Source organism: Tachysurus fulvidraco, chromosome 5, assembly GCF_022655615.1.
Source record: "Tachysurus fulvidraco isolate hzauxx_2018 chromosome 5, HZAU_PFXX_2.0, whole genome shotgun sequence".
Lineage (NCBI taxonomy): Eukaryota > Metazoa > Chordata > Actinopteri > Siluriformes > Bagridae > Tachysurus > Tachysurus fulvidraco.
In genome coordinates this window covers 9,598,740-9,614,948 of record NC_062522.1, presented here as the reverse complement: position 1 = coordinate 9,614,948, position 16,209 = coordinate 9,598,740, and the positions used below count along the sequence as shown (strand labels likewise).

Sequence of the window (16,209 nt, the reverse complement as noted above, 5' to 3'; positions counted from 1 at the left end):
ATGAGTCTAGAATGTGTTTGCATGTGTGGTAGCAGGCTCTCGGGGTTACACTGTATACACTGTTCTGACTTGTTATCCAGATGTGAATGAATCAGCAGTTTTATATATCATCCAACGTGATTGTATAGTTGAAATCGAACACGTAACCCTCCCTCAATCAAACTTTCTTGCATCAGATCAAGTCCGCCTGCCAGTGCCGCTGTTTCTTCAGTCATAACGAGATTAATGTTGGGAATAAACAGCCTGTCATTCCGGCATGTATTTTCCTGCCCATGTATTGAACTTTGTCAGCATGTGTGAAATAAAAGTCCGAAACATTCATCGTGATTTATGAAGGAGTTTTGTTTGTTGTGTGCAATTAACTGTGATTGCTAAATGTTTTGAACATTGTACAGAGTATCTGAATTTAATAATAAACTTGGCTTTTATCCCATTATCATTAGACAACTGCAACTGGGTAATCAAGTAATCCTGATTCTGTGAATAAGTGTAAAATTCTCCCACAGATTTTCCCGGTACACTTGTGATCTATGGCCTGAATCTGTGTTAAATAATGATTTGCCTTGAGGACAAATTCTGATGAATGTTTAAACAAATGGAGAAAAACTAAGCGCCAAAAAAACGACCTGCTATGGTTGAGTGCCTCTTTTGGTTTCCACCAATCCATTAAGTTCACATTTGACATGATTGTGCAAGTACATGCTAAGCACAGCTGTTCCCTTTCTCCGTCCCTGACAAAGCGTGCTGCATCAGTTTTTTTCAGTTAGAGGAGTTAAAAATTAAGGATATGCTGCCTACTACACTTGTTGTTATTATAATAAATAAATCATAATATATTCCAAACCAAAACCGGGAAAATAACACAGTGTTGCTTTGTTACACATTGATTAACTTATTAACTGCATAAATATTGTGTGGCCACAAGGACCGGTTTTTGTGGTACTTCGAGTTGACATGTTTTATTTAATTACTTTAGGTATTATGTGTAATATTTCCTTCTCTCTCTCTCTCTCTCTCTCTCTCTCTCTCTCTGTGTGCATGTAGAAGGAGGTAGTAGTGCAGCCTTCCCTGATCTTTCGAAAGCTGAGTAACCCAGACTTATCCACTGCTGCAGGAAAGACCAAACTCCAGCGGCAACTCAGCCAGGATGAGAGTCGAGCCCGCCGCAGTAGCATGGCTGCCGGCCTAACTGGTAAGATATACACACTCTTTCTCATTTTCTCCCTCCCACAAACACACTCAGATCTACCCTTAAGTCCGGGCGAAGACACGATCATGTTTAAACAACAAAATTTTTTATTATTTTTTTTAAAATTACACATCTATGGGGGCATCTAGTAATGTCACCAACTTAAAGAAAGCTCACCAACACGTTAACACAATACTGCGCTTATGAGTTCACTCAAAATACATAATTTTACATCCCCCACTAGAAAGGAAAAATATCTTTCAGCCCAGAACTGGTCGAAACTGGCCTCAGCATTGAAATGTAATAATGATAATGCATCAACCTATATATAAAATACAGGTGTGTGTATATATACACACACGTGTATATGTCCAGGTATCTAAGCTAACCTCTTTGGGTGTATGTGTGTGTTAGGGAAGCAGCTCCTGCCTCTGTCTAGCAGCATGCACAGCGGTGTGAGTCAGCTGGCCTGGCAACAGGCAGGAGAACCAAACAACCTCATCCGCATGAGGAACCAGACTCTGGGGCAGTCTGCTCCGTCTCTATCCGCAGGACTGGTGAGTGTGTTCTCTCACACAGATGCAATCTCACAGAAGCTGATTAGTCACATATGCATGTAATAGTTTGTTTGCTTTAAGAGAAATTACTGAAATGCAGCCAAGTTTGATTAAGACAAATAGTATCGAAAAATTTTCAGGCTTTTACACGTGCATGGTGTTTTTGTGCATGGTTATTGTGAATGGATCATAAGGCGAGATCAGGTTCAGGAATTTAAGGAAATTTGTCACGGCCCTCGTCATGCTAGTCAATTGTTGTTGTTGTTTTTTGTTTTTTTTGTTACAGACTGAATGTTCAATTTCTGGAAAGATTAAAAATCTATAAAATGTCCAGTAGAATTTCTTTTTGCAGGAAACAAAAATTGACTTAAACTAAAATCCGGATCCGATGCCTCTGGTGTTTTTTTTTTACAAATTACTGGGTTCCTGTAAGTTCACTGACTTATACAGAGTTCAATCATCATTTCTACAGTGTCCTCTCATGACTTGAAATTCACAGACATTTATTGACAGTCTTATGCCGTCCAAATAGTGCATTCAGACATTCTCCAGACATTCAGCCATCCTTAAAAATATTTTGGTTTGCAGTAAAAAAAAAAAAAAAAAAAAAAAAAAAAAAAGGGTCGTTAGGTAGGTCTGCCTTTTTTTTTTTCCAAGTTTCAATGTAAAAAAAAAAAAAAGGAAAATTTTGGTGATGGTGATTACGTAGGTATGACTTTTTAAACAAATTAGCATATAGTGATGTCACTGACTGGGTCTTCAACCCGTGCCTTCAGGCGTATCATTGCAAACCTTATTTTGATGCTGGGCAGTTTTTCCAGAACTTTATGCCAAGTTAAAGCGGTGTCGAGCTGTTTTAATGAATTTTTTTAGATGTATTTTGGTGCCCGAACCTGTATGACTTTGAACGGTGATAGCGAACATCTTGTTTACTGCAGCTGCGGCCATCATTACCAAGCGCGAACAGTTGGCTCTGACAGTGAATGATAGTATGAGACGACGCGAAGGCACAGGCCATAGTGTGACATCCGTTAACCAATAGTGTAAACATACATGACGTCACGGGTTTGTATTTGTAATAGATAGAACGTAGCCGTTTGTATGTAGGTCGAGGCAATTTATATAATTAATATTATTTTATTGCTTTTGTATGAGTTGTTTGAAGAGTAAAAAAAAAATTGTTCGGCCTTAATGCAAATTTTCAACCGGCAAGGTCGGTCGGACTTGAAGCAAAAAATAAATAAATTATTGAATCGGTCCTAAATTGACCGGGTCGGTCGGGTTACGGCAAACAAGAATATTTTTAAGGATGGCCTTAGCATCTCCTGTACAAAATTAAACTCATCCAGTGTTAAGGCCTCATATGCTCTTATTACCATGCATACACATTGCCAGTCTGTAAGGATGTGTGTGAGAGAATTCACTCTCTTGATCTTTTATTGTTCTTTTGCTCAAATACACGTTAATTATTCAGCCTTTGGAGACCCAGAAATCTGCAGGTGCATTGAAGCAGAAGCCTGATGCTGCAATCTTGCAACTTTGCAGGAATGCATTTAAAGGGTGTGTGTCCTTCTAAGCAGTCAAAAGTTTCAATTACCTTCTAAGCAGTACATTTTTACAGTAGATTTTGATGCAGCATTTCACACAGAGCTCAACCTCTACACCTGCTGGCTGCTTCTGATACTGCAGGAGCACACAACACAAGAATCAATTGCTGTTACTCGTCAGTACTTTTATATTTGTCAGACTTCTACCACTCTTGTTTTTCATCAGCACTGTTCTGACAAACACTATTTTGTATTTTGAATGTCTGATTATAACACTGTTACCTTTAGACTTTTATCTAACATGAAAGATGAGATTATTGCAGACACATGGGATTTTATATGGAATATTATTTGATAGTGGCGCACTACATACTGTGCATATTAAGTGTCATTGTTACTGTTCTAAGTACGATAATGCAGATCATCATGTCGCAAAAGCTAAAGAATTTTTATCGTGGTGTCTCATGAGCTCCTCGTGACGCACAGCTCTTTCTGCTGCTGGAAAAGTCAAAAGTCACATTTTTCAAAACAAGTCCATGTGTGACTGTGATCGTTTTCACACGTTGCACCAGCAGGATTTCTAATTGTAACAGTTTTTATCTCTCGATATGCTTGCTTGTTTTTTGGCTGAGTGTGTAAAGCGTTAAGAATGAACTAAGCTCTCATGCCTAATAAGCTATCAAAATAGATGAATATTGCTGGTCTGGAAATGTGTGTTATTTCAAATCACGTTTATTTGTTTAGCCCTTTTAACTATATACAATATGATAAATCAGCTGTACAGAAATGCAGATGTAGGTTCTCTGTATATTTTAAATATATATTAGTAATCAAAGAAATGCGGTTTATAGAACTGTACATGATTGTGTGGATGTGGAGATGAGTGGGGATTAATGTCATCACCCAAGTGATGTGTATTTAACTTCTTTAACTTATAACTCAAATGAACTCCAACAATAAAGAAGTTAAGTGTTTAAGCACACATTAAGTGTGCATTAAATTAGAGTTAAAGTGACTAGACGACTCCAGACATGTTAATCGCTTGCATTAATTTTGCAAGATAATATGCACTGAGAAGTTCATTTGGTTAGACTCCTTAACATCTGAACTGTACTAAGCACAACACACACACGCACACACATCAACTGTATGGACTGCACAGACACACTCTTCTATTATACATCCATCAAACTGTTTACATGCTGTTTTGCACACTGTTTTTGCTCTTTGCACATTCTTTCTCACATTTCAGTTGATTGCTGTTTTTCCACAATCCTTTACATGTAACATGTAACTGCTGCTATAACGTATTACTTTGCCTTTTGTGTAATGTCTTGCACTGTCTTTCTGTCTTCTTGTCTATTGGCCTGCACTGTGTTTTGTCCTCCAATATCTTTTTGTCTCTTGTCCTGTACTGTTCTTTTTTGTCTTTTGTCCTGCACTGTCTTGTTTGTCTTTTCCTACACTGTTTGCACCAGGTTGCACAGATGCACTTTATGTACCAAGGACTAACTTACTAAGTCCTTATAGCCCTTTCTTTGTTTTATGTTACACCCTGGTCCTGGAGAAACGTTGTCTCATGCCACTGTGTACTGCAACAGCTACATATGGATGAAATGAAAATAAAAGCTTTTCGACTTGACTTGACTCTGTTCCAGCAGCTGTCAGTAGGTGGCGCTGTTGTTTACGTTGTGACTCAGCGGACACACAAGACTCCGAGACTCAGAAGCTTTATTATGCAGTAATTCGTCTCCTCTGCAGTGTGCGTATGTATTAATATACAAGCACATCAGCAAGCAGCCTTGAGCAGTGCATTTGCTGATTGCAGGCTGATGCTTGTATATGAACTGAAATGAACTGTCAACGTCCCAGACGAATGAAGTACGGCTAATAACGTAGAACACTCTCCAGAGAATACATTTTGTCCACTGAAAATTTGAAACAGCTTCCAGCAGGCATTATTTTACAGGACACGATCTAGAATAAGAACAAAACGTTTCATAGTACAGACGAACCCTAATGTTTTTTCTGTAGGCCTTCATGTCTGTCTAAGATTTGTAATGCATTGAATAATCAGAAAAACATAAGGTGACGTGACATACGGCTAAGTATGGTGACCCGTACTCAGAATTTGTTCTCTGCATTTAACCCATCCAAAGTGCACACAGACAGAAGTAAACACACACACCATGAACACACACCCAGAGCAGTGGGCAACCATTTATGCTGTGGTGCCCAGGGAGCAGTTAGGTGGGTTCCGTGCCTTGCTCAAGGGCACCTCAGTTGTCGTATTTCCGGCCCGAGACTCGAACCCACAACCTTAGGGTTTGGAGTCAGACTCTAACGTATCGTATCGTTTAATGTATTAGGTGTTAAATACATTAGGTGGTGTTATGTGGTTTTTTTTTTGTTTGTTTTTTTCGAGAAGAGGGGACTGCAAGAAAAATCTGTGTAAAAGTATTTCTTATACTATAAACAGATTACACTGCAGAATAAAAAAATATCAAAAATAAATAGTACTAAATAGTAAGGAACCGAATCCTTTTATATCATTTTTAGCTGTTTTAAACTAAACACTGAACCTGGGTCTTAACCTTCTGTCAAAAAATGTCTACAGCGCACTTTATGGCATACAAGGAGTGAATTCAGGTGCGGCTGTCTGTCAATAAACCAAAAAAATCATTATAACACTGATCTGAAACAAAACAAAATGAACCACTAGCTCAAGGCCCTTGTAGTAATTAAATACAACCCTGAAACTCGTGTAATGTGGAAACAGTGATTTTTAGTGTTTGTATGCAATGAGCAGTGAGAAAACAAGGAAAAAGGCTTTCAACCACAACTTGTGTTCTTGTTGCAACTGAATGTTAAAGGATTTTTTTATTTCTTTCCCTTGTATAACTTTGATTCTTTTGTATCTAGGATATAGTTTGTTTGTTTTTTCTTTTGTTGGTGCAATGCAAGAAGTGTACAACGAGGTAAAATATTTATTCAGTATGTATTTAGAAACAGATTCATATATTTGCCATCAGACGCACAATAGTCACATGACATGCAATACATACATATATAATCATTTTACATGTTTATAATCATTTACAGTAAGCATCAGATCCTACATGCATTTACACGTGGTAAATATCTGTCCAGGTATATTTGCTGTGTCCCCGTGTCCCAGTGTGTGTGCGTGTCCCCGTTTGTGTGCGTGTCCGTGTGTGCGCGTGTCCCGGTGTTCGTCCGTGTGCGTGTTCCCGTGTTCATCCGTGTGTCCCCATTTACCGTGATGGGTTTTTTCATTCTATCTTTTATTGCAGTAAGAAGTGTGTTTGTTTGTGATACACGCCTACATTCAGTTAAAGACAAGACGCTGTGTTTTGGGAGAAAATGTTTTTCTTTATGCTGGAAGGAAAACCGCAATCATCCTAGCATTCTACTGTGTTCGTGAAACTGCTGAGTAGATATTTAAAAAATGATTCTACATCAGATTGAAATATTTTTTTTTTTTATACCACTCACTTCCTTTACCTCAGTTATTCTCTACTTCACTCTTGTTTATTAATTGAGTGCTTTCATTTTTTTTTCTTCTAGGGTACATCTGTACTTTTTTTTTTTTTATTTTTTTTTATTATTTTTCCTGTACTTTTCCTTTCTTCTTAGTAGGAGTATTTTTAGTGGTCACTTCTAATCCCCAAACCCTTAAGGGCATCCTGATCTCCTGCAGTGGAGCATTAATGTTTGAGAAGTGTGTGAGATGGTGTCTGGGGCAAACACACTGGCACCACACAGGATAGGCAGATGGTGTTTACAGTGCAGCCCTTGCCATGCAGCTTCAAGTGTGTGCACAAGGATTATATTTTTGTGCAACTACCATACTGCTTAACCGTGAAGCTTGATGCTTAATAAACAGCATCAGCTTGTGTGCACGACAGAAATGATATTTTCTTTTCAGGTCCCTTTAAAGCACCTGTGTCCATATGTGACATGTGCGAGACGAACAGAATACACAGAGGATTGTTAAAAGTGCGCCATGACGTGTTCAGATTACACTCGCCCCAACACCGGTACTATATTTTCCAATTTATTTTCGCTTGCAGTGAAATGTGCCGCTCATTTCTGCCCTTTAGAGACCGTACTGTATTAAAGAGGAAATTCTCTGAGGAGTCTTCTGCCTCAGGCTCATCCCAATTTATGCATGATATTCATACAGAGAGAGGTAGAGAGAGAGAAATCCAAATATTACTACTTGATTGATCCTTTAAAATTCATTTGAAAAGGGATGATGAATTGAGAGAGAATGCTTGTGTCATTAACATTTTGAAATTTGCATCTGATTTGCATATTCGTGTGTGTGTGTGTGTGGCAGTGTTACTGTGATGGAACGTGAATAGAAATGCGTTTCTTTTCATCGTCTCGATGCTTTTGCTCTCCTTTACCTCGTGAATAAATTTCATAAGGAAGTTAGAAGTGCGAAGTGTCGTCATTAAAACCTGAAATACTTGACAATCTTTTTTTGTTTTTTTTTTGGGCTCGTTCGTGCCTTTGCAAAGTAAATAATTTTATATAATTGAGCTCATTTTGTCAAGTCTGCGATATGCACACTGTACATCTTTTGACACGTAAGTCATTTTGATTAGAAACTCTGCGCTGCAGTTGAACCTGTTAACTGAAACGATTTATCCTTGTATTACGAATTGGCTCAAATAAGCTTCCGATTTAAAAACACAGTCCATTAAATGCACTTAAATCACTGAGTTTATTGCGAACGAAAGCAAGCATTAAGTACATTGAAGGTATTGATCTGGGATGTAGATTAAAAAACTCTAAGTTGCTTTCTAACCATCGCTTTGTTTATTAAACTCGTAATAAAACTGCCGTTTATCTCTCCGTCGCTCGTGCTTCTAGACTAAATAATTTCCATTATTAATAGCATTTCTGACAACATGCAAAGAAAGACTTTTCAAAGACTCTTTAAAGAGCAAGTCTTTTCAAGGACACTGTTCTCTTTTCACTTTGTTTGGAAATATCCATTATGAATAATTCATTCGTAAGTCGACTTCTCTGTTTTGCAGACATGTTGTCAGAGTAGGTTATGTTTAAATCTGTTCATCTTTGTTGCCAATTGCATTTCATGCCAAATTCCCCATTTATTTATTTATTTATTTATTTATTTGTCTGTCTGTCTGTCTGTCTGTCTGTTTATTTTTAAAGATGCTTTTTATACCCTTTCTTTTAGTATCTAATGTTCTTCCCCATTAGGTTCTAATAGAATCTGTCCTGTGGCTGAGCTACTGCAGCTCCTTCCTGTGAAATTGTGAATGGGTTCTACTATAAATTGTTTTTTTTTTTTTTTTCTTTCTTTTCTTGTTTTCTTGGTAAAGAACCATTAACCCATTTGAAAAATTGTGTCTCTTTCTTAGACTACAAGGCTAAAAACATCTATAACAAAAAAAGGCTTCTTCAGATAGAGTTCTTAAAGAAGGGCAAGGTAGCTACACATAACTTCATATTGTGTTCGGAGAAATTTTGTATTCGAACCTTAATTTTGTATTCGATTCAAAAAGATGTCTCAATTTGTGAGAGGAGGTATGGTGCTAAGATGCCACTTTTTTCTGATATGAACGAAGATGGGATTTTTTTTTTTTAAAGAATCTCTCCAAACTGAGCACATGCCTTTTATTATGAAAGCCATGTCGAGCCAGACTGACACTATGATTTCATTATCAGGTACGAGGCTTGCTCTCATTGTGACCCTTCATTTTACAACATCAGTTAGTTTAACCTTCACTCAGAAGTGTTGAAACTGCTGTTTAATGCATATCATATAAAACATTTAGTATGTAATATAGTATTCGAGTTAAAATTTATTCATATAGCGCTTTTTATTATTGATTATTATCTGATAAATGTTGTATTGATGAGGAGATTGTTGTCCTAAAAAACCACATGTTGTTGGCATCTCCTCTTTAGTATAGCAGAGTCTAACTGGAGCTGGTAGATCTCTAGATGCCTCAGGATCCTCACAGCGTCGCCTTCATCTCAGTGGATGTCCAAAATCCTCATGGCACGGAAGGCAATAGGAGCTGGTACAATTTCTGGATGCCTTGGGATGGGTAGAAAGAGAGAAGCAGTGGAGAGGAATTAACGTAGCTGTTGTTCATAATATTAGCAAGCACTAGATAATGTGCATTTGGTCTGATGTAATGGAGCACAATATTATGGGATGTATTATGTTTACGCCTGATTAAAGAGACGTTTTTTATCTACATTTATACTGGGAAAGTGGGTCTGAGCCCCGAACACCACCAGGAAGACTATTCCAAAGTTTGGGAGCTAAATATGAAAACACTCTACCACCTTTTAGTAAATTTTGATATTCTGGGAACTACCAGGAGTCCTGAGTTTTTCGATCTCATAAAACATGAAGAAATGTAACGCATTACATACATGGGAGCTAAACCATTAAGGGCCTTGTACGTAAGTAGCAGCAGTTTGTAGTCTATTCTAAACTTAACAGGTAGCCATTAAAATTAATTAGTTTTAGTAGAATTAGTAGAAATTAATTAGTAGAATTAGTTAATTTTACAAAATAGTATCGATTAGCCAGGTAGGAACTAAACCAGATTAAAGCCTGACCTGTGTAATTTTGTAAGCAATCTAGAATGTTGTGATCTATACCTGCCAACCTTTACGCATTTTGTGTAGCAGATACGCATTTAGACATCAAAGTACGCTGCTACGATTTGTCACTTCAAAATACGCATTGTAAAAAAACATTGATGCTTTTGAGTACAACTTTCTGTGCATTTGCGCACCAGGCAATGCGCCTATGGGTGTAACCGCATTGGGCAGCAACCTGGGAAAATAATAATTGGCCCAATCATAGCGCCAGTTTAAAACTCTTCAACGCTACAATCGGAGAGCCGTCAAAATGAATGTGGTTTTCATCTGTCTCTGTCCGTCTTCAATTCTTCTTACAGTGACTGTTTTTTACAAGTTAGGACTTAACATTTCAAAGGTAAATGGCCAGAATTGTGAATTTCATCCATTTTAATAAGCCTGCCGAACCACAGGCGTCGTTAGACTCCTTTACTGGGGCATGTGCCCAAGTGTCCGGTGTTGTGCCTCAAGTTTAAGTTTTACGCACAGATCAAGTTTTACTTTATTTGCCAGTATTTATATAGGAAACGTAAGTCATGCCTGTAAATGCATTGCCGTTGCACTTTAACGGAAAAGACAAACTGGCGCGAGCACGCAGAAATCAATATCCGTGAGCGTCTGTGTAGCCCTTTTATAGCACGCAGTCATGCTATAACATGACGAAACTAATGTCATTTTTTAAATATCAATCGTATTCTGACTCGGTTGTTACATGCTCCTGTAGATCACACCTGATGGACATCAGATTTTTTTTTGTGAAAAGCAGGGAAATAGAAGCAGAAAGTAGAAATAATGAGGGAGGTATTATTATATGATCAGCCAGTCAAAACCATAGTGAAGTCTAGAGTCTTGCATTATTGCTGAGAAAATTAACACATGTATGTGTTGTCAGATATGAAGTTACTGTTTAGTTCATTTGATGTAATTTATGGCAATACATAAAGAGTTGTTAAAATAGTTTTTATGTTGCCTTTTCAATAAAAGAGTTCTTCATGGTCTACTTGTATGTTGAATAACTAGATGTGGTGGTGAGCGAGAACTATGTGCTAAGTAAAAAGTGACCTGACACTGACCAGCAAATGTGCCTGACCTCGTGCCGCGTCGCTGAAGTAAGTTGCTACTCAATTTTTTTCCAAGGTTGGCAGGTCTGCTGTAGTGTGGAATGTAGCACTAAGGTCAAGTAGAACTAATGGTGACATGCAGTCTTGGTCTGAAGCTAAGAACCAGTCATTTGTAACTTTCACAAGTGCAGTTTCTGTGCTATGATGGTGCCTGAAACCTGACTGAAACTCTTCAAAGATAATGTTCTCCTGTAAGAAGGAGCTCAGTTAAACAGACACAACCAGTTCTAGTATTTTAGACATAAACGGTTTGAAATAGGTCTGTAATTCGATAGTTCATTAGGATCTAAATTAGATTTCTTAATGAGGGGCCGAATAAGGATTTAGAGAAGTAACCTAAAGATAGCGAGGAGTTAATAATACTAAAAAGAGGCTCACCAGCTTTATGTAACACATTTAGTAAGAATGGGGTCTAGTGAACAAGTTGTTTGTTTAGCAGTAGTAATAAGCTTATCTAGCGCTTTCTGTCCTGTACTTGTAAAGCACTGTAGTTAGCTTTAGGTGAGACTGGGTCACAAGGCGCTCTCACAGGTTGAACGTCAACTATTTTGTTTCTGATGCTTTCAGTTTTTATCAGTGAATAATTTCAAAGTCCTCACTACTGAACTGTGATGGAATAGTGTGTTCAGATCTCCATTTTTTTGGTTGATTTATCCGCTGTGCTAAATAAGAAACTGGGATTGTTTTGGTTATTTTCTATGAGTTTGCTCAGGTGCACAGCCCTAGCAGCTTTTAAAGCAATTCTAAAAACCTCTAATTTAGTTTTTTCCCCCACTTTCGTTCGAGGTTACCGGTTGCTCTCTTGAGGGTGTGAGTATGACCATTATACCATGGTTAATACGGGTGGGGGCAACAGTGTCCTAATGTGCTAATGAATATAGTGCCTATGCTGTTAGTCATTACATCTAGATTATTTGTGTTTAAGGGTACATTAAGGAGTTGAGACAGATCAGGCAGGTTATTTGTGAATCTGTCTTTTAGTGGTCGGAATAATAGTTCGAACGAGTCGATAACTTGGTTGAAAGCTTTATCAAAATTAACCAATAGGTCTGAAAGAAAATAAGCAATTTCTTTTAGAAAATCAGTGTAGGGTCCTGGGGGACTAAACATGGTCGCTAGAGCTTGAGGCACCATGGATTTTTTTCGTGTACATGCGAGAGTGCAACATTAAGAACAAGCACTTCAAAAGGATTAAATCTATACCGTTCTCTGAGTAACAGTAAGGAAATCACTAAAGATAGTGGCTACACCACCTCCACCACCAGTCTGACGAGACTCACGCTTATAGATATATCCTGATGGTGTAGACTCATTTAGACCAATGTAATCATTTGGTTTAATCCAAGTTTCAGTAAGGCAGAGTGCAGTAAACCTATTTTCTGAGATGATTTCATTTACAATAAGTGCTTCTGTGCAAGTGATCTAATGTTCAGAAGCCCAAACTTTAGGAACTGTTTTTGTTTGTTTCTTTAGCATTTTTCTGGTCTGATTATGGTAAGATTATTTAGAGAACTTCTCATGCATTAACAGGCACAGTTTCTATAAGCTGAGTTGTGTGTGTGTTTGTATTAATTTGACTATTATGAGGTGAATTAATAGCTATTAAAATGAAGATTTAAATTCTAATTTACCAGACTGAATGAGTGTGTAGCGCCCTGGAGATGTTGTCCGAGAGGATTTCCGTGGGCACGGAATAGCCCAGGGCGCTCCCAGAAAATATTCCAGTTATCAATAAAGAGTAGATTCTGATCATGACACCATGACTGTAACCATTCATTTAAGGCAAAAAGTCGCTGGAACGTGGGAAGCAGTCCAGACACGTTGATCCTTGCTGTGGGCAATGTGCTGCGAACTGTCTTCACCAGGGTCTTGAAGTCCCTCTTCAGGTTCTCCATCTGCCTTAAGCCGCCTTCACACTGCACATGACAAACGACCGCCGATAAACTGGAAGTCATTCATTTCCTATGGAGAGTCGCAAGGTCGCTGCGTGAGGTGACGACCATCTGCGTAATTTTCGGATCCGTTTTGAGCGTTGGATCCGTTAAAAAAATTTAACTTGTGCGACTACACCGCATCCGATATGCCGTCCGGATGTGATGTATTCCAATGTTGTCCAATCAGGTTCGTGTGCGCGAGGTGATAAGAATTATTAAAAAGTATTAATATTAACTTTAGTAACTTTTAAACTGTATCAAAAACAATCTTTTTGTTTTAAATACATCGTTATTGATGAAGTTATAAATTATTAATATTAATATTGTATTATTTTTAATGTTGTCAATGTTTCCTCAAAAATTATTCGCGGTCTTTCTGGATTTATTGTTGCATTGATTGTTTCTATTTACCCCTTCATTAATTAATTCATTCATTCACCATGATAAATGGAGGGAGAATACAGGCTCTTGCTTTTGCTCTCCTTTACTGGAGACGCAAAAGAAAATATTGCAAATCAGTGTGGATAAAACACTACCTAACTCGGAGAAAAGGTCTCGGCGAGAGTGGTTATTTTCGGGTGTCACGAGAATGTTGACATCTACACGATCATACTGCACATTCTGTGCGACTGCCACTAGGGGCGAAATGCGACAGTGGTGTCCGTTTGTCGTGTGCAGTGTGAAGGCGGCTTTAGGCTGGTGTCGTTCTTGCCAGAGTGAAGGACAGCAGCCTCTGTGTGCTTGCTCAGGATCCCAGGTACCTGTGCAGCGACACCAAGAACACGAGCACTAGCTAAACTGCAAGTGTGTACCTTACCTTTAGCCGCAGTAGCACGGACGTGGCAGACGATGGAGTCTCCGATGATCACTGCATCATGTTCTGTCTCGCAAACGGGGACGAAGCGCTTCCGGGTGGGGATCGCGAAGATCGATGGCGGAGGAGGGTGAGAGGTCCACGACCGGGGCCCGGGCTCACATCTTCCCTGTAGCACAACACCTGGGCCTGCCTTGACAGAGAAATACTTTAATACACTTTTAACATCTGTTAACAAAACTGTGTGAACACTTGACTATCAAACTTCTTTCATCTTCCCAAAATGTTACAACTGTATAGAACCTCTTTGTATGCTGCAGCATTACATTTTCCCTTCACCTGACCTTAGAGACCAGACGTGTTCCAGCATGGGAATACTGTTTAGCACAAAGCGAGCTCTATAATGACATGGATTGCCATGGTTAGTACAGAAGAACCTGCACGGAACCTCGACCGTAATCCAACTAAACGCGTTTGGGGTGAACCTTTAAAACTCTGACTGCATCCCCAGATCTCCTCAGCCAAAATCAGTACCTGTACTTAAGAGATTCTCTTGTAGCTGAATGAACACAAATCCCTGCAGCCACACCCACAAAATCTAGTAGAAAATTCCAAGAAGAGTGGAGTGGAGCTTATTTTATTAAGTACAGGGGGAATAAATGTGGGATGGGATGTTCTCAGTGGTCAAGAGTCAACATACTTTTGGCCATAGAGTGTATGTAGTGCAAGACCACAAATAACCATTACGTATTGAGTTCAAATCATAGACGCTGGAAATCGATTCAGCGAATCACTAAAAATATCGGTGAAATATTGTGACCTTACATTAGATACACGCATCACGTCTATCTCTCTCTTGCCCGTGTACGCTTCATTTCTATTTCCAATTGTATTTTTTATGCTTCAAACAGACTTTCCTGCATCCATTGATTTCTTTAGTGCCCTCTACAGGATGTAAAAGAATCCAGACCAGGTTCTTGAGACCAGGGAGAAGATTCACGGCTTGATCACATTTGAATTTTAAAGCAGTCAGAATAACAAACAGGAAGGCAGCCTGCTCTTCACCACTGGTGTTTTGTCATTTGTGCTTTGTTTTTCATCATCCTGTCATCTATTTTTTATTTTTTTTTCCTTTACATTCTAGTCTGGATCTTTTTCTTTTTTCGTTTTTCATAGCTGTGACCTTTAGAGATTGACATTCTAGCAGGATTCAGAGTTTAATTGGCTGAAGTCCAGGTCCATTCCTCAGCTGTAATTCTGTCCTTTTTTTTTTTTTTGCGTGATTCCATGAGCAGGCCTCGTTTCTCCCTTGAGTTTTTTTCCTTTCCTTCCCTGTGGTGAAGTCCTGCTTGTTCGGGTCCACGCAGCAATTAAGATGCCCATGAAAAATTAAAAGCTCGACATGAGTGCACAGTATGAGTGCGGATATGAATAACAAAGAGCAGCATTGCTTACCGCTTCTGGTGGATCATTTTCTGGGAATAATTGACGGACCCCTTCTGAGAAATTTTTTATTTCTTTTTTTCCACTCAGACCATGTTAAATAAACACCGAAGGCTTAAACAAGTGTTCCACACTTTGTTCTCTTTTTCATTAAGTTAAATTATGTAGTTGCCCTTCTAATTGACCCTAACAGATGCCTATGGAGTCTGGAATTTGACCCGCTTTATCCACTTTATTCATATTATGGACCTTGATCAAGGGTGATGTATCTGTAATGACGTTTCTCATTTACCTCAGCACTCCTGTGGAGCTACTCTAGCAACTGACCATTTAAATGAAACACTGAACAGAGTTTTGTTTCACATAGACGTGACTTTTTTTTTTAAATAGGTATAATTTTTTTTTTCCTATTTTGAGGTAATTGGCTGTTATCTTTATATATTACACAATATTAGCAACTTTACTATGTAAACTTTACAGGTGACCTCTATCTGTAGGACCACCCGAGAGGGCGTCTGAGTGACATATAAAGCAACCAATCACAGTTAGATTATTATTTTTTTCCTGAATCATGTTTACAGTTGTGGAAACAGGCTGGTGTTTAACCATATATCATTAATTTAAGAATGTTGTGCAAGTTAATGAGTCTATACGATGAACTTTAATATAATTTGGAAAGTCTAGCATTTAGCTGATACTCAGAAGTGCTCACAGTCGTCCGTGTACACGACGGCTTCCTCCTTTCATGAGGTATGTAAGAGCATTATGACGGCTTTGTCTAGATCTAGATATCTAGATATCCTTCAGAATCCAACCAATCAGATGATGACTTTGAAACGTCTGTGGTTTTAAAATTTTCTGTGCCGTGTGCATTAGGGTGCCATCTGTGGCAGAGGGACGACATCATTCTAAGCTTGTACTGATTTCACATCATAATTAGGAACTAG

At 38.5% G+C, this 16,209-nt stretch overlaps 1 protein-coding gene across 5 annotated transcripts in view; it reads left to right on the top strand.

The window, feature by feature from the left end:
- The window catches only part of mast2 (microtubule associated serine/threonine kinase 2), a 116,193-nt gene that overhangs the window by 20,204 nt on the left and 79,780 nt on the right, over positions 1 to 16,209 (top strand). For all 5 annotated transcript variants that reach the window (XM_047813354.1, XM_047813353.1, XM_027154414.2 and 2 more), the window contains exons 2-3: positions 1,045 to 1,192; positions 1,604 to 1,746. In XM_047813354.1, coding sequence (XP_047669310.1) covers positions 1,045 to 1,192; positions 1,604 to 1,746 — 291 coding nt within the window. The remainder of the gene's footprint in view (positions 1 to 1,044; positions 1,193 to 1,603; positions 1,747 to 16,209) is intronic.